Consider the following 25,389-nt stretch of genomic DNA (forward strand, 5'->3'; position numbering starts at 1 on the left):
TCCTGCACTTGGGTCACAACAACCCCAGGCAGCGCTACAGGCTGGGGGCAGAGTGGCTGGAGAGCTGCCTGGCAGAAAAGGACCTGGGGGTGTTGGGCAACTGTTGGCTGAACAGGAGCCAGCAGTGTGCCCAGGTGGCCAAGAAGGCCAACAGCATCTCTCCGTATGATGACCTACTTAGTCTAAAGAATTTAGTTAGGGTTCTGGTTTAGATTTGGTTTTGCACTACATATATTTGCTTGCATCACCTATTTGTGATATTTGGTATTTGAAGAGTAATAGCCAATGACTGCTCAAAGAGTGACAGTTGCAATTCTACAGTGAGCTCATCTGAATAACTTGCCCATCTAACTTTACTGTCTGATAACAATATTAACAATGGCACTACTGGTAATGCTAAGACTGAAAAATATGGATAAAGGAAGTATAGCCAGGCATAAGACGCTAGGAGACCACTTAATACAGGAAACCTCTTTTTAAACTGAAATTTTGTACCTACTCTTTCTTTTCATTCTTGGATTTAGAACACTGCTGAGAGGGTGGAAGATACTTGTACACAGGAAGATCTTTAGGCACAGTGATAGTCTTAATGAGTTATTTTAAAGGTAAGGAACAGACAACAAACGGAAGAAAGACTCAAGTGCAGCCAAGTGAGAAGTTTCTCTGCCATAGATGACATCGAAATTAATCATAAAATTACTTTTCAAAGATCCTCTTCCAAAGTCTGATATTAGTGACAGAAGGAGAAAAGGCTAGGTCAGCATAGGCATATCAAGGAGTATGTCCAGGGCCAGAGCACGTAATACAGCAGATGTTCTAGCCAAAGCTTCAGTTTATGGTGTGGAACAGTACCATAACGTAGATTCCAGTGATTCTTCTCAGTTCCTACAGCAGTCTAAGTCTGGGAATCCACACAGGTGTTTTTAAGCCCTTGACTGTTTAGATTCAGCACAGGATGTCCATCTCTAGAATTCAAATACTCCACAAATACTCTTAATTGATGGGCTAGATAGTATATGTAGCAACTATCAGTAAAAGCCACATTCCTAGAAAACATATTAAGGGAAGTTCAACCTGAAATAATGTTACAGTGACGTAAAACTGGAGCGACACCATGAGAATGAAGATTATAATTTTACTCCTTAACTGTAGGTTTGATGTACGTCTTAAGTATTTGTGAATTTCTGTGGAATTGGAATTGGGACATGAAAAAAGGAGTCATTGAAAATATATTTCTATGGATAAGCAGAAGAACAGCATAACTTTGTATTAGTGTACCTGCTGAATTAAATTAATACTTCAAGCAAATGGTTTTAGCCATAGGTCTTTTCATCAAAGCTCAGAGGACTATGATTCATCAAAGGGCCTAGTCATATCTTTTGAGTTAAATATTCTCAATTTTAGTTCAGAAGGCTCTGAAATCCATCTGGTAATAGAAGATCAAGCAAAATAATTTGGTGATGTCTGTGAATAACAGGTAATTCTGGAATCAGTGACATGAAGAATAGTTAATGTGCTACATCAAGACTAAACTGCATCTTACATTTTAATTCTGAAGAATATTTTCAATTGTGAAAGTGGAGCTGCTCAAGGAGAACACAAATCAGATGGCGAAAGAGCCAGCACAATGTGGTCAGATCCATAGCCCAACACTGGTGACTTTGAAGCCACACATAGGAACAGAAATGTCACCCTAAGCAGAGAATCTTTCCTCCAGAAATGAGAAAATGTGGAGGAGCAGAGCTGCTTAGAGATTATTCAGCATGTCCTTCTTATAAAAAGGCATGCCAGGGATAGCAAGTGGGACTAGCAGAAGCAGAAGTGGTTACTGGATCATGTTGTCCACATGGTTTTGGGTCAGTGCAATGGCTTTGTGCCTCCACTGAACTGGAGAGCTGCATCTCATTGTTCACACACCTGGCCAAGGATCTGAAGAGCAGAAAGGAGGGGTCTGAGAACTACTCTTTGCTGCAGTTCACCTCCATAGCACAGGGAATAAATTTAGTACCACAGAGGAAATGAGCTGTTGAGAAAGGTCATTGTTTTCTTACATTATTGTCCTTGTGTCTTTGCCTTACAACCTGCAGAGTTACATGCTGAGCATATGGTGGTTATGCGGTATTAAGCTATTAAATTGCTTTGCACGGCTATAAACGCCCACCAACATCTACAAGGCAACAGAGAAGCAGATCCTCATAGTTAGTAACACAGTTTGTGGACAACAGCAGGTTCCTGTATTTAATGTTTACCATTCTGGCATCATGGCAGGTTTCCTACACAATGCCTGGACTGTGGCACAGGGGTGATCAAGCTGATGTTTGCAGGTCAGTTATTGTTTAAAAAATTCCCTTGAAAGGACACCAGTTTACATGCATCATTAAAGCTCCATCAGCACATTACCCAGCTCCAGGTTGTAAACCATGCCAGATCAGAACTTTCATTCTTTAGATGGATGAATGTAATGATGCCAGCAGTGACAGGGCATGCATCGTGATTAGGGATTGTGAGCAGGAGGCAAGACTTTTGAAAAATTATCTTCCAAAGATGATTGCAAGTAACACAGCAGGTGCTGGAAACTTCTCTGCATCACTGAATCTGTTTCATTGACTCCAGCATTCCACTGATAAATGTGATTGCACTTTTACCTCACTCAGCAAATATAGTGACTGGCAAACTTTAATATCTGTGTTTATATCCATTGATCTATGTCTTGTAAGTGTTATGTCACTTGAGAACCTTTATGAAAACAGATAATTTATAATAGCAAGGAGATAAGCTGCTATCCATCTTACTGCAATCTTAATGCAATCTGCTTCATGTCCTTCATTACTGACCATAGTGCTCAGGTTGATCCCAGATAACAGGGCAGAGACTCTTTCACTTCTAAACAAGCAATTTAAGGCTAGCCTGCATTTGTAATTCCCAAAAGACAGTTACCTTCTCCTCAGTATCTTGGGACTTTAGACTTTGGGCCTGTGTGAAAAGGTGACAAATTCTGTACTGAGATCAGCTATTGTTACAGCAGTGGCAGGCATGCAGGACTTCTGGCAGTCTCAGTAAAAGAAGAGGTGGCACAGGACTGTAAGTGGAGACCAAGTAACCTTCCCACAACTGGAGGAGGCAAGGGCATCAGTGGAAGATCACCACCCAAATATGCATAGACAGTGAAACTTTTTCAGAATCTCACTTTCAGCAGAGATGCATGGAATGAATTCCCATAAGAGAAGCCTCAAGGAATTAATTTGAGTTTGAAGTGTAGAATAGAAATCAGAGAGGTTAAAACCCATAAGCATAGTTTTTCACTTCAAATGTACATTCTTGTTTGCCTGAGTCTGAACATACTGACCTTGTCCTGGCTTTGAAACTCTAGACCCCAGCAAGCCTCCTGCAAATCCTAACAGAGGTGAATTCAGCCCAATTCTGCCAGGTTCCCTTAATCTCTCAGTGTTTTTAACACTCCCATTCTTAGGAAGGGACTAGTTCAATTAGATCAGCCAAAATATGTTGTGACAAGCAGGTCTTGGAAATTCTTGAAGTTTATAGGAGATAACTTCTTGTCACAGGAACTCAGTGAGCCAGCTAGGAAAGATGCCTTCCTAGACATATGAATAGAGGACTCTTGAGGGTGTGATGATAAGTGGGTGTCTTGGCCACAGTTATCATGAAATGGTTGAGTTTAAAATATTCAGTATAATGAGAAAAAAGGACAACAGAGTGGCTACCCTGGACTTGAGTGGAGGAAACTTTAAGCTATTCAGGGAGCTAATTAGCAGAGTACCATTGGAATCTTCTTTTGAGGGCTTAGGAGTCCATGAGTGCTGGTCAGTCTTTCAGAACCCCCTTTTAGAAGCACAGGAGCAAGCAATTCCTCGCTGTTGTAAGTCAAGCAAGTGGGGCAGAACATCAGCCTGGCTGAGCAGGAAACTCACAGAGCTCAAGAGGAAAAACAAATTGTATGATCTCTGGAAGCAAGGTCAGGCTTTGCAGAAAGAAGGCATGTTGATTTGTTTATGCAAAGAGAAGGTAGGAAAGGCCAAAGCTCAGTTATAGTTGAATCTGGTCAGTGTTGTTTCTGATAACAAGGGCTTTTTAAGTACATTAATAGCAAGAGGAGTTCTAAAGAAAACATTGGACTGATACTTGCTGAAGATGGTCACCTGACTGATAGGGATGAAGAAAAAGTGAAGACATTCAATGTGGTTTTCACCTCAGTCTTTACTGACTGACCTTGAGTTGCCCGGCCCCCTGAGTTGGAGGACCACAAGTATGGGAACAATAACTTTCATTTGTGGACCCTGAAACTGTAAGGTGTATCAGCTGACTGTTCACAAGTCGATGGGGCTTCATGAGATTCATCCCAGAGTACTGAAGTAACTAGCAGATGTTACAGCAGGACCCCTCTTGATCATATACCAAAAGTCTTGGGAGTCTGGAGAGGTCTCTGATGACTGGAAGCTAGCCAACTTTATTCCAATCTACTACAAACAGGGCACGAGGGAAGACTCAGGAAACTACAGGCTTCTCAGTCTAACCTCAGTTCCTGGAAAAATTAGGGAGAAGATTATACAGGGTACTGTTGAAAGAATAATGCAATCATCGGGTAGAGTCAACACGGAGGCACAAAGAGAAAGTCCTGTTTAAGTAAATTGACATCCTTCTATGATAAGGTCACCTGCCTAGTGGATGCAGGGGTGCCAGTAGATGTAGTGTTTCTGGATTTTAGGAAGGCTTTTGCTACTGTCCCTCACAGCATCCTTTTGAGCAAGTTGTCCAGCTGTAGGATGAGCAGGTTCACGGTGCAAATGGTAAGGAACTGGCTGAATGGCAGGGTCCAAAGTTTGCAGAGAATGGGGCTACATATGGCTGGCAACTGGTCACAAGAGCTCAGAGTTCAATTCTAGGGTCAGTTCTGTTCAATCATGCACCATTAGCAAGTTTTCTGATGATAGCAAACTGGGAGGTGCTGTTGACTCCTGAGGGACAAGAGGGAAATTTAACAAGTCAAAATGCCAGATTCTGCACCGGGGATGGAGTAATACTGGGCACCAGTCTAACCTGGGAGAGGAGTGGCTGGAGAGCAGCCCTACAAAACAGCCCTGGAGGTTCTGGTTGACAGGAGGCTCAAAAAAGTCAGCAGTGTGGTCTGGCAGCCAAGAGGGCAAACAGCGTCCTGGGGTGCTTCAAACACAGCATGACCAGCTGGTCAAAAGAGGTGATTATCTTATTGTATTCAGTGTTGGTGCAGCCTCTCCTTGAGTATTGTGTGCAGTTCTGGGCATCACTATATAAGAAGGATATGAAGGTCCTCCTCTGGAATGTATCCAGAGGAGGGCATCCCAGCTGGTGAAAGAGCTGAAGGGCATGTCCTATGAGGAGCTGCTGAGAACTTTGGCCTTGCCTAGTTCAGAGAGGGGTGACCCTGTTGCTCCTTATGGATTCCTGAGGAGGGGAAGTGGAGAGGGAGGCACTGATCTTCCCCTGGGATCCGGTGCCAGGATGTGTGGGAATGGCTCAAAGCTGTGTCCTACAAGGGAGGTTCAGACTTGACATGAGGAAACGCTTCTTTACCGAGAGGGTGGTCAAACAATGGAACAGGATTCCTAGAGAGGTGTCAATGCCCCATGCCTGTCAGCGTTTAAATGGCATTTGGATAGTGCCCCTAATACTATGCTTTAGCTTTTGGTCAGCACTGAGTTGATTAGGCAGTCGGACTAGATGATCATTGTAGGTCCCTTCTAACTGAATTTATTCTATTCCGTTCTGTTCTGTTCTATTCTATTCTATTCTATATGCATTCTGTTTCAATGCTACAGCCAACTACAGTTGAAATACTTGTAAAAAAAAATGTTTTTTTTTTTAAAACCTTGCATTTATCCTTTAGAAACTGAATTGTCTGTAATGTGACAGTCACTACTGCTGGTAACTCTGAACTCATCTTTAGATGCGTTGATATTCTCAGCAGGTTTTGTTCTGGACTTCCAGCCATTTGTTACTTTGTTGAAAGATACAGAGCTAGTTCTATTTTGAAAATTGAAATCTAACCAATATTTTTATTTAGCTTGAGACAAATTCAGTTTGTGGTTATCCAGTGCTAATACACTCTTCATCTGTTGACTTCAGGATTATTTGGGTGTAATTCAGTTTGTGGTTATCCAGTGCTAATACACTCTTCATCTGTTGACTTCAGGATTATTTTTCTAGTGTGTTGTCAAAGGAATTTTCTCCTATTAAGCCAACGTCTTGTGTAGCATTTCCACTTAGTTTATTTTTCTTGATTCATGTTTGGATTAAGTAAATCAGTACACTACCATCTTCATTTTAAAATAAGTAATAATTTATGTGCTGCTTTTCGAATGATACTCTGCCTTGATGTTGATGAATTGTAAAAAGCATAGCCCAGGAAACACAATATTGCCATTTCTAGTTACGGTCTGTAGATACCGTACTGAGGAGCAAGGCCAGGGGCTTGCCAGGCTTGCACTCCTCTGGCTCCTGCCTCAAGTTTTGTTTTACTTGGTGTATCTGAAACACCATTTATTTGCTAGTGACAGGGGTCTATGCCTAGTTTGTTTTGCTTATCTTACGGCATAACTACGTTTTTATATAGATAGTAGTAGAAAGTAGTTCCTTTGTGCAGAATGAGGTACTGATGACTAACATAATGGTGCAATGCAAAGAAATACACACCTGCTATGACAGCAGGGGCCTTGAAATGAGGGAACATGGGATGGAGGTCAGAGGGGTACAAGGCGTGGGGTGATACAAGACTGGGCACTGACTGATACAGAGGACTTCAGGGCTATAAACAGCTCACCGAAGATCAAATAAACTCAGGAATGGAGCTGGGCAAAACTAATTTCAGGGGTACCAAAGAAATCAAAGAATATATGCCAAACTTACCATAAATTATGTATACATTAAGGGTAGTAAATGTAGTACGGTAAAACATATAGTAAATGCAGCATGGAGTTGCAGACCAGTGAAGAACAAAGATGTAAATGTACATTAGCACAACCGAGCAGATCATGCCATGAGGAAGAAGCCACCAGCCTTGCAGTCCTCCCATCAAAGGACTTGGGATGCTGATGACTTGCCATCCTTGCCCACCTCTCCCCGCAACACACGCACCCCCTGCTCCCACAGAAGGCGTGCTCTCAGCCCCGCTCAGGTTAGTGGGGCTGACAGAAGACAGCTTGTCTCACTCCGAGGTTGCAGTCACACCTTTTGAAATAAGGTACTACTCAGCACGAGAAACACTGCCCATTTTCTTTGACTTTTTTTTTTTTTCTTCGTTTCCTGAATAACTTGTGACATTCTTTTTTGATTGGAATATCTTTCCTCCTTCTTTCCCCTCGTTTCACTAACAACGAAGCCAGATAAAGTCCAACAGCTGATTTGGACTTTGTCAGGGCCAATTCCACTCATGATGCAGGACTGAAGACTTGAGTCAAAGCTGTGACTGTTGCTGTACCCAAACTGCTCGGGGTGTGCATGCGTAGACACCTCTCTCCCAGAACTGAAAAAGAAGAAAGGAAGAGAAAAAAAAACTTGATTTGTTGAGCATAATTGTATGGATAATCTCAGTCCATTACTTTGTGGCACAGAACAGTTTTCCATTCACACATCCATCTTCTCTGAAATAGGAGACTATTCTTATATTTTATTCACATAATGGTTTTGATAGAAAATCTGTTTTGCTGCAGATGAGGGCCCTGGAGGTTTTTGATCTATTGTAATACATAAGATCTGCCTGACATTGCAGCATTCGTTCTCTAGTGCTATTGCCTAGCAGGGCTAAAAGCACTGACGTCTTTTACAGTTCTGCTATTGCCATTATCCATTTCAATGGGGTTTAAATGTAAAAGTGAAATTGATGGTGTTAAAGCATGAATTTCAATCATGCTAAGAAAGAAGATATTGATGGGAGTTAGCAAGGGAGTTCTGGACAAAAATATTGAAGGGAGAAGCTGAAAGGCTGATTGCTATAAACCTGGTGCCTCTGTGTTATCAAGTTACACACAAAAAGATGTCACCCCATGTTGCATAACTCAGGATGAGGTGAATTTGTCCTTGTCAGTATTATGGTTACCGTCACCTTCCTCCTCCCTGAGGTGGATCTTCATGGGGAAAAGTCTTCAAGTCTTTATTCGTTTTTTTATATCCAAGATTTAAGGTGTCCCTTCTCATTATTATTTGTAGTCTGAGTGATTTCTTGTGGCTACAGACCATCATGCTCCTTGTAAAATCATACCTTTGTAATTATCTTGCAGCGGTCTGTCTAAGACAGGGTCTTTATGGAACGGTAGAAGAGACACTTTGTACCACACAAATTATAAAGAACGCAGTAACTCAGGGTTAGCAAAACTATTGAGAAAGAGGCAAGGCTGTTTTGCAGGAGCATAATGAGTTGGATTTTAATTTCCACAGCAGATAATCAGAGTGAGCAGCCTTGACACAGATTAAAAACAGAGTCGTGAAGTGTTACAGGGTCATTGAAGCACCTCTGGCACAGCTATTGCTCTCACCCCTGCTTGGATCCAGGCGAACATCCACCACAGCCTTTCCTCTGGGGCTGTGGTCAGCTCTTCCCTTCCCTGCCTCTGTGTGCCCTCTGTCCTGAGGCTTAATACCAACACCAAGAAACATGTGACTGTGAGAAACAGCAATATTTTGGGGATCTCCACATTTATCTTGGGTGGCAAACAACTGAAAAGGCTTGTCTGGTGTCTTCATTTATTTGTATTTGTGCTTCCATGGCAACAATTTGCCCTGTACCTTTATTAATGTTTTAAATCAAATTTAAACACTAAGCAAGCTTAAAACAAGAGAGCTGTTGTCTTGATTACAGAATTATGGATGAGGTTACAAAGAAGAAAAGAAAATTATAGTGTTGTATTTCAGACTGTACTCTACAATAAAAGTTCCTCTTTAGCTTTTATGGTATTTTATCTATCTGGAGGGAGAAAGGGCAAAGAAAGGAGTGGTGTGTCTCCGAGCACCTCTTTCTTCTAGTTTTCAAAGTAGAAGCTCTTCTGCCTTCCTCATTTAATGTTTCCAAGCCCACTGCATCCCTGAAAAATACTATCCCTCCTAACTTGAAAGCAGAACTTTTCTTGCAAGAATTTCTCAGTCAGGTCCTATAAGTATTCCACATTGTAAGGTCCAGTCACTCCTAGGCAATAGTCATATGACAATAATTATTAACAAGATGGATTACAAACTTAGCATCTAGAGTATTCTTTCTAAATAAGCTCCCTTTCCCACCTTTATTAGTCTGGTATCCCTGCTGCCATAACATCTGCCCTGTGGATTAAGTCCCACTTTCCTCTGTCTACTGCTTGCTCAGCCTGAAAGGGGAGAAAAATGCCTTTAGGATAAATATCTTCAAACCTCTTATCAAAAGATACCATTTTATGATAAAAATAATTATGTATGTTTAGTGAAACATTTCCATTGTACTCTTAATAAAATAGTTTTTTTTCCCCTGAAAGTTTTTTGCAATGAATGCATAATGATGTGCGAAACCATGACTTTATCTTTATAGGAATTTGTTAGGAATAGCCTTCGAAAATGTGTCTCTCAAGCTGTGTTTTTTTTTCATTCAATCTGCACTGTTTTTATTTATCCTCTCGCCAGTAGCATCTGCAGCCAAGGCTTTCCACAGAGTCAAATCACAGCATTTGGTATGAAATGTAAAATCCTTAGGGATGGACTTCTTTAGTAAACTAGATGTAGAACTAAAAAATTGATTGATTCTGTTTCAACAAAAAAGTTCCATGCATTTCCACATGAAGCCATCAGCCCACCTGGCCCTGTAGTTGTACTGGTGAGTGTACTGTGGGGATGGTTTGCAATCCTAGCCATGTGGTGGACCCTGTTGGGTAAACCCACAACCAATACCAGCGCTAAGAACTCTGAAATCTGTATTTTACTTCAGAAACTAAGAAAGTGAAATCTTCTCCTGTGACTACACAGAGGAATGGGCAAATGTAACTGCAAATTAATTCCCTGTAAAGGCAAAAGTGCACTTTGGCTATGCACAATCATGATTAAGATTTTAACTCAGGGTGTCCCAGCATTGCAGACTGATTCTATGTTAAATTACATTTAATGCTTTCAGGTTTGCAAGATCTTATGAAGAGCGATTGAAGGAGATGGGACAGTTTAGTTTGAAGAAGAGGATGCTGAGGGGAGACCTCATCACTCTCTACAACTGCTTGAAAGGACATTGTAGAGAGATTGGGGCTGGTCTCTTCTCACAGTAATTAGCAATAGAACAGGAGGGAATGGCTTCAAGCTGCAACAGGGTAGGGTTAGACTGAACATTAGGAGAATTCTTCACAGACAGAGTGGTCAGAGACTGGAACAGGCTGCCCAGGGAGGTGGTTGGGTCCCCATCCCTGGATGTGTTTAAGAGCCGTTTAGATGTGGTGTTGGGGGATATGGTGTAGGGGAGAACTTTGTAGAATGGGGTTGATTATTTGACTCGATGATCCCAAGGGTCTTTTCCAACCTGAATGATTCCATGATTCTATAATAAATAAAAGAATATAAAGAAAATATTACAAAATACATAATATACTGTATTGCAGTGGAGGCCACAGTTAAGGGACAGGGGTATCATTGTACCAGAACTTGACAAAGTGAAAGAAAAATACGATCCTTCCAACAAAGCTGTCTCCAATGCACCAGTGGAAGTGATAAGGTGTATAACCTGTAGTTCTTGAGGTGCATGAGGCTCAGAGAACATGTAAGCATGGTGTGGAGGCAGGACTTGCATGCCATGGCTGCTGGCTGGATGATGCTGGTCGGAGGGCTGGTCTGGTGTCCCCAGCCAGAGGAGGAAGCCTGCCAGCAGAGCCCATTGCAGCTGCACAATTTGGCTGGACGGTGACACCTCCACACTCACCTTGGTCTCATTCGGGGTCAGTGAGGTGGCTGAGGAGCCTTTCTCACTAATGGAGGTCTTTGCCTCTGTTACTACTTGAATTTTGTAGTAGGTTCCCTGTGGTCCTCACAGCTCCTTTCCTTGTCACATGTTCTTTGTGTTTTAGGCTTATAACTTGGGTAATATTCAGAGAATGTAAAGCTAGGGGACTAAATACATACTTAAGTCACAAAGACATGCAAGCATTCCTACAAGGTTATTCAGAGTAGCTAAATTAGCTTCTTTAAAAGGCTTGTGTTAATATATTCTTGACTTTTTGCCTAAGTCCTGCTTATTTCATGTGAGTTGATTGAGCAAGGGGAATAAAACCTGTTTTGAGAGTCTGCCAGCATCTGCTGTATCTGTAGCTCCCGGAGAAGGAAATGTAGATGTCCAGGTGTATCTACAAGAGGGAAAGCATATATGGCAGTCAACGTGGATCCTGTACTAACAGATAATTGACAATGCGTTCATGCACCTACAGCATAAAGAGCCCTAATACTGAGGGAGCGCTCTGAAAAGTGAAAGATGGAAAGAGACCTGAGACCAAGAATGAAAATAAAATTCTAGGCCTTTTTCATTTGTGCTGCTTTGTCACTAGGTATGTTTTCAGAGAAAGACCTTCCAATTAAGTGGCAGACTTTACTTGCCCAAGTTTGTTTATGGTATGAAGATTATTGACGTTTCTATAGAAATCATTGATAATATTCAACCTGGAAATTACCAGTTTGTCTAAATAGGGTAAATAGTTGAAAACCAGCTGACCTAGTCCAACTGGTTAATCCACAATGCTATTTATCTGTGTTATGAAATGCCCTTTTCATCCCCTTTTCACTACTTGCATGTACATTTACACACAGACACACAAAATCTCAGCTACAACGTTCCTCCTGGGGTGCATTTAAGTAAATGGAAAGCTGCTACTTTTTGCAAAGCCTCTCATTCCGCATTCTTGAGAGAATTAAATGGAAGCAATGGGATAGAAATATGGAAGGCAGTAGTGTGCATGTATTTAAACCTAAAGCCTTCTTCTGTTAATTCAGATGTTCAATTTAAATTTGAATAGAGATTAATTAATTACAAAAATTATAACACTTTGGACTTGGGTGTGGGCCAGTGGTGTTATATATAAGCAGTGTTGAGCTTCTGGGGCTTCAGCATGCTCATTCACATTCATCCAGTGCAAACCAGAGAAATAATAGCATTATCACCTAGTTCAGTAATCAAATAATGGAAAACCAATCTCTGGAAGTTTTGACTGGAATGGGAAACAGTTTCCTATTGTGTTTATTAGCTGGAATACTAAGGATTCAGCTGTGGTGAGTTAATGAGTGATATTTTAATAAATTTCTGAATCTGGATACATAAGCATCCTGATGAAAGTACAATTAGCTGTGGCAGTCTCATTGGCTTACCGTATCTCCTATATTTTTTGTCTTTACAATGCAATGTTACCTTGCACAGAATGTTGACTGCCATGCTAGCTAAAGCACTATTCTAGTTCTTGAATATTATTAACTATACTATTTCTCCAGTGGCAATGTATTGGGGAGCTGTTAGGGGTGTATATTAATTGTGTCTGTATTGCTTAGCTGCATTTATTGGATTTTTCCTGCGATATGTATGCATAGACTTCTAATGGACATGGCTACATTTTCAGAAGAAATTGGTGAGGTAAGGCAGACAGCAAATTAGTGTTTCACCCATCTCCAATGAATTCAGTGTTACCACACTAAACATGTAATAGCAACACATTTGTGTATGAAGAAATGTGATAAATTCGGAACTTGAAAATAAATGTACCATTAAAGTGCTCTACCTTCTGAAACCTGGTATGCTGTATCCAGAAAGAAAAAAAGGAAGCAGTACAATCATGTGTTTCGGGATATTTTTTTTTTGGTATAGACAACACTGTAGCATATAATGGCATTAAAAGCTTCAACTTGTCAAAGGGAGCACTGAAACGTGTGTCTTTCCCTCCTGTCCCACGCAGGGAATTACTGGAACGCGGCTTCCTTCGTAACTTCATCATCCTACCTTCACTTCTCCACCTTCCAAGGGGAAACCAGCGCAGACATCTCTTTCTATTTCAAAACATCGGCTTCAGATGGGGTGTTTCTTGAGAATCTGGGGAACACTGACTTCATCAAACTGGAGCTGAAATGTGAGTATGCGCTTCCCATCGCTCTTCTCAGCACCCGAAGTAGGTTCATGTCTGACAGCAGGTTTCAAGAAATGTGTATCGTTCAGTAAAATGTGTAAGCTCACTAAATTCTGCAAAAACTCCCCAATCAAGCTGCTTGACATATTGTCAAGTTGCCATATGTCTGAGGAGCCCTTGAAGTGCATTTGTGTTGTTTATTGAGGGGAGAAATACAAAGAAGGATAGAACTGGTAACATCAGTTATAAAAATGACACTGACCTGAAAATATTTTTCAAAATTGAATGCCAGTTTTATTTCTTTAAAGTGTCTTCAGCTCTGTGTGCTTTTCTATTTTATCTCATGGTTGTTTTGGAAAAGGGGGGAAGAAAGAAAGAAAAAAGAGATATCATCCTAATCAGCACTCTCAGGGGCCAAAGAGTTGAAAACTTGCATATGATATTTAAAAGCCCTAAAAAATATCATAAAAATAAATCTTTATCAGCATTATGTTTTAATAAAATCACTGATCTGAAAAAGATGGCATAATGATATCAAGAGGCAAGTTAATTTTATTATTTAAACCATTTTTCATGGCCATGGGACAAACTTTCCAAGGAAAGTGCCGAAATCCTTAGCTGTACCTGAGTTCTGCTCACTGAAATTGAACCAGTTGAGTTAGGAAAGGTGGGGTGGGGTAGGGGGAAGGGGAGGAATGTTTTATATTTGCTTTGTTATCCCTCGACCCAGTTTACCCTGCCATAAATGGGAGCAGTGCCAGGCCTGCAGTGCTGCATGGAGCTGTTACTACAGCAGCGGGGTGAGAGGAGCGCAGCCCCCCTCTGCGAAGCATCAAAAGTCACTGATGTTGAAAGAGAAGAAATCATTTGCGCGCCCCAAGTAATCTTATTTTTATGCAGGTTCAACGTGATCCACACGCACACATCTAATTTTAAAACAAAAGACATTTTTGACACTTCCCAAAGTCTGAGCGCACAAATTAGAATGTGGAAATTCAGAAACCACCAGGAGGCCCCTTTAAAAAGTAAATTTTCCCTCTGGGTACACGTAAAGTGCCAAGTTCCAAGTGGGTGACAGCTTCTTTCCCTCTTTCTACGAAGAGTTTAGTTGATGTTGCTTAATCCTGCAAACTTTCAGAAACCACCAGGAGGCCCCTTTAAAAAGTAAATTTTCCCTCTGGGTACACGTAAAGTGCCAAGTTCCAAGTGGGTGACAGCTTCTTTCCCTCTTTCTACGAAGAGTTTAGTTGATGTTGCTTAATCCTAATTTTTCTGTAATCTGCAACTGGTACAAATCAAAGTAGCTCCTGTTGAATGACAGGGCTTAGTGAGTCCCAGGGAACAGTCTCATTTGTATTAACAAGGGGCACAGCCCTTTAATAATAAAGTGGCAGCTATTTCTAATTTCATTTTGAATTTAAGTGTACTTACAGGCAGCTGTGGTGGGAATCTTCAGAGCTTCTTGTTCTTCTACTCTATGGAAAGTGTTCTCAGCCACTGTAGTTATCAGACCAGCCGTGCTGTTCACTTACCTGAAAGGTGACAATAACAATTAATAATAATAAAGGTGACTTGACAGTGACTATAATTCTTTTGAACTCAACATAGTTGAAATAAGAATCATGCTGCAGTGGCTCAATAAGTAGATGCACCAGTTCAAGAAAGCATGTGGCAGTATACCCAGAATATCATTTACACAGGAGTTTAATTTTAAGCCTATGCTTGAGATCCCCTGACTTCGTCTTGATTTGGCAGATGCATAAAGTCAACCTCTGCCTCGTGTCCTTTCCCTGAATCTAAGCCTTAGATTACAAATTCTTGATGGCAGAAATTTAAATATCATCTGTAAAAGCAGCCTGTGAGGTCAAACATATTACTGTTGTTTAAAGTAGTAGTATCTTCTTGATGAAAATTGTCCTGACTGTATTTGCTAAAAAGGTACAAACCAGTTCATTCGATATAATTACATCACTCTGCCCTTCCTTTCTTGGAAACTATTGCTTGAAATTTTCAGAGGTCCAGAAAACAGGTCTTCCTGCCACTTAAATGTTTTACCAGTCACAGCTCAAAAAGAGTTTAATACTGTGGGTTTAGTAACAAAGAGAAACTAATTCTCTCTTCTGAATTACACATTTATTTAATGAGCATTAAATGGCAAGTGATGCATAAGCTTAGCTTTGCAGACCAGGAGCTGAAAGGTTCTAGGATATCCAGTACTTTTGTCAGCTTGCTGCACTTGGTGAACGCATTAGGGAAGCAAATCATTCAGTCTATAAAAATGCTTAGCTTCAAGTCCTTGGAAAGGAATTTGCTATTGCATGTTTTACTGTGAGCACAGGAGTTGTTACTAAGAATGCTCATTAAATAATTTTACTGATGTGCTGTCTTGGAGCTTCTTAAGTTCTAATAACTGCACAGATTATTTTCTGACTCAGATTGCCATCTCTGAGGAGAGGGGGAATACAGCAAGGAAGGGAAGAATGTATTTCTCTGATTTAAGAAATAGCTTTTCCAAACAGCTGGCAAGGAAGACTGTCATGAAAAAAAACAGTGATAAAATGCTACTACGAATGTGGCTGAAGTCTGTAGTTATTCCATTTATCAAGCAGCTCCTCTGGCAGGCTCGTACTTGTCACCATTCATGGAACAGTTGGCAGAGATGTAGAATTACCTGAAACCTCAGTTTTTACATACATCAGTAAATCTACGGAACCCCATTATTTTTATAGCTGGCTGGTCAGCTGACAACAACTAGGATTGCTTAGAAAGCAGGTAGTTGGATAAGGTATAAATTTTTCTGTAAAGCAATGCTTCTGGAAACCATACATCTCTGGTCAAAATTTCCAGATGTTTTTTAAATCAAAACTGTTTTTTAGAGAGAGAAAAAAAATAATAATGGTTTATCTTTTACAGCTTTCCTATACAGTTTGGGGAGGGTTTAACCTAAAATCCAGTCTTCCTATAAAGACACCATTGAGAAAACCATTTTTTTCATTTATGCAAGCCAACAGCAACATGGATCCTGCAGTCTTCACCAGCCATCCTACTGGTCCTTTTATTTAAGCACTTCAGGGTTGAGTGTTGGCAAATGAAACATGCCAAGAATTCAGTTTTCAATTCTTGAAGACTCTTAGCTCCCCTCCCCATTCAGTTCTTTCTTGCAGCCACTCCTCCCTGGAAATAGTAGCTTTGCATAAGGGAGCCTGGCAAGAGCCATTCAGTTGCAGGGAAGTAGACCTCCAGGACCCCAGCTTGAAACTCTGCATCAAGCAGTGAACTACCTGAAATCCAGCTGAATATCAACATATCTGACTAGGGTCAAATGAGCAAACAGTATGGTTTTGTGCATTTATGAGGTATGGGTTGAAGACTTTGAAGAGTTACGACTATGAAAGCCCAACTACTTCATACCTGTGAGGTATTTGTCAAGTAGACTACCTTTGAATTTTGTGATCAAGAGAAATCCCAAGTTTTGGAAGACATGTATTCCTGAAAGCAAATTTTGGAAGAGGCGAATCAAATTCCAAGTTCCCAAGTTCCTGAAAGCAAATTTTGGAAGAGGCGAATTCCTGAGAATTTGGGAAGAAGCTTCTACCATCTCTGTTTTGTATCAGGTTCCCAGGACTGTTGCTTTAGAAAGCCTGTGGCAAATTAAACTGTTTCCAGATATCTCTCTTAATGACACTGTCATATAATTCTAATGAAAAAGGCACGCTGCTCACTTCTGTAGCTCCTCTCATCCCAGCACTTCCAAGCAATTTACAGACACTAATGAAATGGGTCTCACTGTTACTATTACGAAGTAAGTAAACAGCAAGTCAGTTTTGCTGCAGAAAAAAGGACGAGGCTTAGAGGGATAAAGGTCAGCTTGTGTCTGATCCTGGCATGAACATGTAAGGGGGAAGGAGCTTTCTTATTAATTTATTGTAGAAAGCTAGAAATATTTACAGCCCCTACATTCAGAGATGTCACTTGGCTGGTAACCCCTGCCATGCTAGTTGCCCTAAAAGTCTCCCCAAGGAGCGATCAGTGAACTTGGCTGCTGTGAAAGGGATTGCATGGAGCAGCTTGCTAATGAGAGCAGCCATACGGCTTCAGGATGGGTCTACTGGCCCCGTGTACAAGGGGTACTGCCAGTGCTCCAATACCTAACATCTGCACTTGAAAAGTCCTACATTGCTTCTTGTGCGTAGCCGTTTCTAGGCTACTTAGTTGAGACGTAAGTAATTTCTCCAAAATCAGACAAGAAACGGTGACAGACCAGGGACTGTGATTCCCACTGCTGTTTGCTTCTGCCCAAGCAGCATTCTTTTGTCCAGACTGAATGCATTAACACATGACTGATTAATATATTTTCTTATACATTTTAATAACTTCATCACTTCTTTCTCCAGAGGCATCCCAAAAAGAAATTCTACCATATGAGTTTACCACATGATACTCTTTGAATTCCCGTATGTTAATGTAAATGCAGCTTACCTTTTCAGCTGCTTTATTTTTCTAGCTGGGTAGAAAAACTGGTGTGACCTTCGTTGTTTCTTTTAATTGAGTTGTTATTTTACTTTCCTAGAGGAAGGTCACTTTTTTGAAAAACAACCCCTTAGGAGAGCATGTTGCATTATCCACACGTGAAAGAATGCATAGGACAATGAGGGATCTCTTCATCCCAGGGGCCAGTAAAAAGTTATCAAATTAAATTTCTTCAGGGAAATTTTTGACCCAAATGTTTTTGCAGCAGTATTTGCAAACTCCTCCTATTCCAGGACAATATGAAAGTTATAAACAAAAAAAAAAAAAGAAACCAAACCACAAACCTAGTCTGAAGAACGGCAAGCACCATTCTTTTAAAGATGGTAGGTGATGCAGAGAAGCCTGATATTCAAAGAGGGCAATTTATGGCCCATCTGAGTGGGTCAGTTCCACCTGTATCCTTGTGCCTAATTTAGCAGACGGGGATGGGTGCCCAGGCTGGCATGTGGGAGCAAGCCAAAGGCAGCAAATAGACATCCCAGCTGGGAAACTGAGTAAGACTGGCCAATAGAAAATCCTAGGCACAGAGCTGTGGGGAAATTAAGGCCATCAGGAGCTCTTCTGTAATGAGCTTGGACTCTGACATGGTAGAGGTTGCTGGGTACAGGCCTGCCTCAGTGTCAGTTTGGCATTGATGCCCCTGCCCTGCAGTGCAGTGCAGCATCCCCTCAGCGTTACCCCTCTCCTTTCAAGGGTGATGGGGTGCTTTTCTCATTGCCATAAATGCCACTTTAATCGTAATTATATGTGCAGAGTCTTATAAATCAGTTGCAGCTAACATAAAGTTAAAGGTGGGAACTGCTGGGAATTCAAAAAGCATAGTTCTGCCTAACTTTGGTTTGTATTGGACTAAATACATGCAACACACAGCAAGCCACTGCAAGACCTACCGCCCACTAGCTCACCTTGGGTCTTTGCCCTCATTTCTAATCTACTTTCTGTTACATGCCAAAGGTGCATGGCTTTTTGACTTCTTCATGTATGCTGATCCTACCTGCAGAAAGTGGATATTTACTACACTGCACAAAATTACCAGACACCTTGGGCACCTGTCAGGAATGGACCTTCTGGGTTCTTGAAACTAGATACCCGCTGTCACAGTCAACTACAATGCACCTGTATCTAGCTCCCTAAATTTGGCCAAGTCTTTATTGAAAATATTTTGAACTTTTGCCAGCTGGATGACTGTTTCAGACTTTGATGGTTTATAGACCTTCATTCTTTTTTCAGTATTGTTCTTTGGCTGTATAATTATTTTCCCTCCCTAGTATTTACTCTCCCCTTGTGTATTTATGGAGCAATCATATCTTCTCTCAGCTTTTAATTGCTATGTTAAGCAAGACAAACTCGTGTCATCTCTTCTTATAAGATATTTTCTCTTGTTCTTTCTCTGGTTATGCTAACACTACTCATTTCACCTTGAGTTCTTCTTTCTTAAACACAGTTAATCAAAACTCTCCACATTAATTCTGATAATGGTTTACTAGTGCCTTGTACAATGGCATTAATACTTACCCTGCTCACTGCATCCCTGGTATTTTTGGCCAATCACACTGGGATCCCATTTCATAGAATCACCGAATCACCATGGTTGGAAAGGACCTCTGAGATCAAGTCCAACCTAAAAAAAAACCCAATCCAAACCCAAACCCAAACCAAAACAAAACAAAAAAACCAACCAAACCCAAACCCAAAACAAAACAAAACAAAACAAAAAAAACCACAAATAAACCCCCAACAACAAAACAAAAACATCAAAACAAAAAACACACCACCCCACCACATCACACCCACCCACGAACCAATAATCTCGGGCACTAGAGCATGCCCTGAAGGGCCATGTCTACACGTTTCTTAAATACCTCCAGGGATGGTGACTCCACCACCTCCCTGGGCAGACCGTTCCAGTGTCTGACCACTCTCTCAGGAAAGTAATTCTTCCTAATATCAAATCTAAACCTCCCCTGCTGCAACTTCAAACCATTTCCCCTGGTCCTGTCATTATTCCCTTGGTAGAAGAGACCAACCCCCACCTCTCTACACCCTCCTTTCAGGTACTTGTAGAGGGCAATGACTTCCCCCCTTAGCCTCCTCTTCTCCAAACTAAACATGCCCAGTTCCCTCAGCCATTTTATGGCTCCTCATAGGACTTGTTCTCCAGACCCCTCCCCAGCTTGGTGGCTCTCCTCTGGACACGCTCCAGCCCCTCAATGTCCTTCCTGTGGTGAGGGGCCCAAAACTGAACACAGTACTTGAGGTGAGGCCTCACCAGTGCCCAGTCCAGAGGCACCATCACTGCCCTGCTCCTGCTGGCCACGCTATTCTATTCACACTATTTGCTATGTACTATTTTCTGATCTTCCCAATGTTGTGTTAACTGGCAAAAAAAAAAATAGACATATGCTGACTTCTTGTACATTACTATACTAAATATGACTTTACCCAAAATAAATTAGAGGTCCTTTAATTTTCTGGCGACCCATACTTCATCCATCTCACCAACAATCTGCGTAATACTATTTTCCATCTCTCCTCTGTTCAGAAGAAAATCAAATATGCTACATCTGTAACAATTCTCTTATTCCAAATATCAGAGGAGTTTTTAATCAAAGACGGATATCCATTGCATTGACTCTGTTAAATCCCTTGTAAGCTTTCATATTCTTTGTGTTCTGCCACACATTAGACAGTGATGTCTGCTTCACTTACTGGCTTTATATGCACTCTTACCTTGCTGGACTGCAGGGTAAAATCTGGGCACTAAGTCATTAAACTATGGTTAGTTTACATTTTCTTTGTAATTTCCTGTAATTTGAAATAAAAATTCATATGTAGAGCTGAAGTCAACAAACTGATATGTAAATACTTTCTTATCCTGCTACTTTTTGAAGTGACTGCATGATGTCTTGCATCAGTTCATGCAGTAGGTAGTAGCAGGATGACACTTTGAGATCAGTTGTCTTTTCCAGCCCAACTTTTTCACTGAGTTTTCTGCTTTTGCGTGCTAAGAGGCAACAAGTTCCAAAACAAACTAGGACGAGCTTCCTCTTTCCTTGATAGGAATCACTGAACTTGGTTTACTTCTCACTGGATGTGTCTTCTCCTGAAAAAAAAAAGGTGTCAGAGGCTAGATCCACCAGCAGGCTTAAGCATCTAAGTACTAAATTTTGATACTCAAAATACCTGTTCAGCTGCCACCTAGCAGGGACTCTGTCAAGCCTGTGTCAGCCTAAATTTTCCAAAGGAATTTCCTTAGAGTGTATCCTCTGGCATGCCCTGATGTGCCCAGTAGCACGTGAAGAGCTCTGGTTTCAGTGGAGTAGGCCCTTCTCTGCCTACCTTACACGGCCAGACTTGGCAGATGTTCCTAGTGTATTCCTTTTCTCTGACCATATGAGTTTCAGATATATACCTTCCACTGCATCTGTGGATGCTCTGATCACTATAGTATGTGGAAAAAATATCTTTGAATATCTCAATCTTTTCTTCACCACTTTGCAGGAATAAAGTGTTCTTAATGAGTCATGGAGTGAATGAAGGGATAGACCTAGTGGCTAGGAGACCCACGTGAGGTGCAATTACCTGTTTTCCCCAAAAAATATTTCAACATTTAAAAATATTTGTCTCAGCAAAGGAAAAGTGTGTAATTTTTGTAACGTCCTGCCCATGGGAATAAAATGAATCTGAACTGCTCTTTCAGTAAGTAAATACCCCACATAGTGTCTGCTATCACAGAGTCACACAATGCCAATACGGTTGTGTATGGAGAGGACTTCTGGAGGTCATCTGATCTAAACCCTCCTGCTTGTCCCTGATCTCGGGGCCTGGGACTCCTGAAGGCCGGTCTTGCTAGTAAAGACTGAGGCAAAAAAGGCATTAATTACCTCTGCTTTTTCCATGTCCTGTGTCACCAGGACCCCTGCCTCATTCAGCTTTGGGCCCATATTTTCGCTAGTCTTTTTTTTTTTGCTACTTAAGTAGCACTTAGGTACTTGCAGAAGGCTATCTATCTTCTTTTTGCCCTGCTCTCTCCTCAGGATCTTGAACTCCACCATCTCAACTTTCACTTCCCCAGCAAGTCCACCCTCTTTTTTGAGCTTAAGGCCCAGCAGAGCATCTCTTCTCATTGGTTTCTCTTTCAATTTTGTCAGGATGTGAAAAAGCTCAATCAGGCTGCATTGTTTCCTGAGGCTACATGGCCTGAATCCATGGACCTTCTGGTCCTAATTTATCTAAATGCTCTTGAGAATCTTTCTTCTCAGTATTTAAACAGGATCTTGGTACTCTGTAAACTAATAATTTTTTCAGTAAATGAGACTTTTTAGATAAAGTATTGGCAATTGCTTAGTTAGGCAATTGAAAGTAAAAATTATTCTTTAATAAATAGCAATTCAGTTTTAAAGTAGAAAAAGATTTTCTGTGACTAAATGATAAGTTATGATTGAAAGAGGTGATTTTAATAACAATACAATTGTATCTGTGATGCTTCAAATATTTATGCGCAAGTTTAATTCAAATTATGTCACTAGATTGATTCAAGTAAATATAATATTGTTATCTTTCACTGTTTACAAGAATGTTATAATGTGGTATGTGCTAGATGTTCATATAAAGTTTTGGCCACAGATTTTTCTAACACTTCGCAGCATTTCATCATGTTTTAAAAGCTAGGTTTAAAAATACCGATTTAAATCATTATGAAAATCAATTAATTTTTACATCACTCAATTCAGTCTCTGTGTCTCTGACTCTCTACTTGCCTTGCTACAGTTCTCAGGACAAGGAGAAAGAATATTTTGTCTGACTTCATTCAGAAACCGTGCACATATAAGATTTCTTACATTTTAGAAGAAAAGAAAAAAAATTCATGTAAAATTTTGCATAAGTTAGTAAAACAGTGAATCTATTTTTAAGAAGAGCATGAATGAAGTTACTATCACAAGATGGCCAATCTTGCATTATCTAGGCTTTTTATATGCTCTTGATCTAAATGTCTTGACTTTGTTTTTAAAGTAAAGCTTAGATCACTGCAGTGCATTTTGTCCCTGCCCCTGCACTGCAGACAGCTGTCTATTAGTATGAATTCTCAACAACAAATGTTTTATACACACATAAATCCTCTCACTCACCCTTTTATGTTTTCCATTGTTACAGCAGGGACTAGGAGTGGGTCTGCTGTTGGCTTCACATTTCGTGAGACTCGTGCACGCAGGGAAGCACAGTAGTTAAGAAAAGGTGGCTAAACCAGGCAGGTCACTCACTGGTCAAAACTGGGCACATACTGGTATCCTTTGTATCTGCTTCCGAGTACTCCGAACCGTTGCTCAGCATTTTTAGAACTGTGCCAACTTTATAGAAATGTTTTGTAGGAAAAGAAGCTGCTCTCTCCTCTCAGAAGTCTCTCTGATACTTCACCGTGCTCAGACATAATCTGGTATCACGAGCATTAACACCCACTTTTATTTTGCCTTTCATCCACCGAAAAATAGCTACCAGTTACACAAAATCCTTTATATATGCTGCACGGGAGAGCTCTGTTCTGATGTCTGTGCTCCCCCCAGGTTGTGGTGTCTTGCGTCGCATGGGACCAGTTCAGTTTCATTGTAAAGTCTTGCAGTTAAAAGGATGTAATGAGGTACATTATCACCCACCACAGACAGAAAAGCACATGCCTCCCCTCCTTTTCCACTCAGTGCACTGGCTACAGTTCCCTTGGTGTGACTCATCTCTCACAAAAGAGACCACAAGATATTGCTGCTGTATTTTTTAAGCTTTAGTAATTCTTATGAGAGGTATCAACAAGACATTCAACTGAGTCACCATTCCTTCCTTTCTTCCTTCCCTCCTTCCTTCTTTCTTTCCTTCCTTCCTTCCTTCCTTCCTGGCAAACGACTAGTTATTGGAAGAGGGCTGGCTGGATGGGAGGTAACGTCATGTGTCTGAAATTGGGTTTATTGCCGTAGAAGTAAAGCAAGTAGGTATTTTTTCAGGCCCTGCTCTAACCATCTGATGTTTGACCTTAAACAAAGCCTTTCCCATGTCTCTGCTTTGGTTCCCCGTTTATGCAGAACTGACAATGTTATTTTTTCATTCTTGATGTCCACGGCTGAAAATTGTTACATCAACTAATATATAATCATAAAAATATGAAAGTTGTTTCCAAGTGCTTATCTACAAGACAGATGGAGTTCAATTAGCATAACTGAAGTAATTAATAAATAATTATAAGAAATAATTATCTTTGTAGGGCATATTTGGCCTTTGCATGATCTTTCATGAGAAAATTTGGTACTTTCATTTAAATGCAATATTTTTTATCACCCAAAGCGATCTAATCTACTGAATAGGAAGACTTGTATTTCTGTTTGATTGGATGGTTGATAGTTGAGTTTATTTTAAAGTGAAATAAAAATAACATATTCTTAGTTATTATCAAAATTAAATCCCTCCTTATCTTTGTCCTCACACAGATGCTTCCTCATTGATGAGGAAGGTGCTGTGTTCAGTTCTGATTTCCCTTCATACTGAGATCCAGCACAGTTACGCCTTTCCCTAATATTGCGAATTTTGTGTGTAAGTGGTTGTCTGCCAGTAGAAGAATAATGGATCTCCTTCCATAAGGTGAGAGAAGTCAGGACCATTTTTATTTTTATTTTTTTTAACTACCTTGCACCTGGAGAGCGTTTAGCCAGTCGCAGGTAGCCTGCCTGCTCTGGAAAAGGTGGAGAGAGGTTTGCAGCAGTTAGAGGTTGCCCCTCAGCTGCAGTCAGAGAGCAGGCTGGACCACCCTAGGGAAAACCCGGGGAGGGATTTTAAGTCTGCACTGTTCTCTGCTCCAAAGGAGTAATCTCAGCTTGGATGTGCATGGAAACACAATGGCTCGCTGTCACCATTGCTCTCTGCCAGAAACCAGCTGGGAGAAACCAGTAAGCTGCCAGAAACCAGTAAGGGAGAAGTGCTGTATCTGACAGATCTGCCTCCTCCTGTACCCCACTCCTTAACCTTCTGAGAGAAGACTGGGGTGCTTCAGAGCCCGCTTTTAATGCTAGTATTGTTGAAACAGTGCGGCTGTAAGTGTGCAGTGCACTTGAGGAAATTACTCCACACAGCAGCATCCCAGTCTATTATTCCCCTAAAGACTGAAAAAAAAAGAAGGGTGGGGGTGGAATAGTGTTGCTGCCTGATGTCACGTGAGACAGCAGTAAGGATGCCCTGAAATACACCTGCAAATGTGTCAGGATATGTAGACGGGGATGGATATTGGTGCAAGAGGCATGTGCACAACAAAATTCACCTTGATGCTGCAGGCTAGCCAGCAGACTACCAGAATAATGACCTTTAATTTTTTATTTCTTTATATATTTACTTGTAACAAACTGTAATTTCTTTGACTTTCCTAATGCAAATTCAAGAGGGCTAATCATGCACTGGAGAAAAATGGAAAATGTAGGATTTTGTGATTTACATTTTGGAATTGAATTATGCGGGTAATAATAACAGCAATAATGCACACTTTTAGCTGCCAGAAATACAGATCACACTAGCAAAATCTTATTTAGTAGACACTATTAGAATCCCCTAGCCACAGAATACAGACAAAAGCCATCTTGGTGCCATGTTCCAGAAACATACATTTACTGTGAGGGACACACCGCTGGTAATTAATATACTTTTAGATTTCTTCCTTCTACCTGGGTCTATCTCTGTGGTCTTATCAAGCATGACTGTCAGAAAACAGCTCGCTGTTATATTCCAATTCTATCCAGAGAGG

At 40.8% G+C, this 25,389-nt stretch overlaps 1 protein-coding gene across 1 annotated transcript in view; it reads left to right on the forward strand.

Moving 5' to 3' along the window:
* The window catches only part of CNTNAP2 (contactin associated protein-like 2), a 1,244,457-nt gene that overhangs the window by 1,110,074 nt on the left and 108,994 nt on the right, over positions 1–25,389 (forward strand). Inside the window, exon 16 of the mRNA XM_014946966.1 lies at positions 12,921–13,091. Within this exon, the coding sequence (XP_014802452.1) occupies positions 12,921–13,091 (171 nt within the window). The remainder of the gene's footprint in view (positions 1–12,920; positions 13,092–25,389) is intronic.

The sequence above is a fragment of the Calidris pugnax genome, unplaced genomic scaffold (assembly GCF_001431845.1).
Source record: "Calidris pugnax isolate Ruff unplaced genomic scaffold, ASM143184v1 scaffold71, whole genome shotgun sequence".
In the NCBI taxonomy this organism is placed as follows: Eukaryota; Metazoa; Chordata; class Aves; order Charadriiformes; family Scolopacidae; genus Calidris; species Calidris pugnax.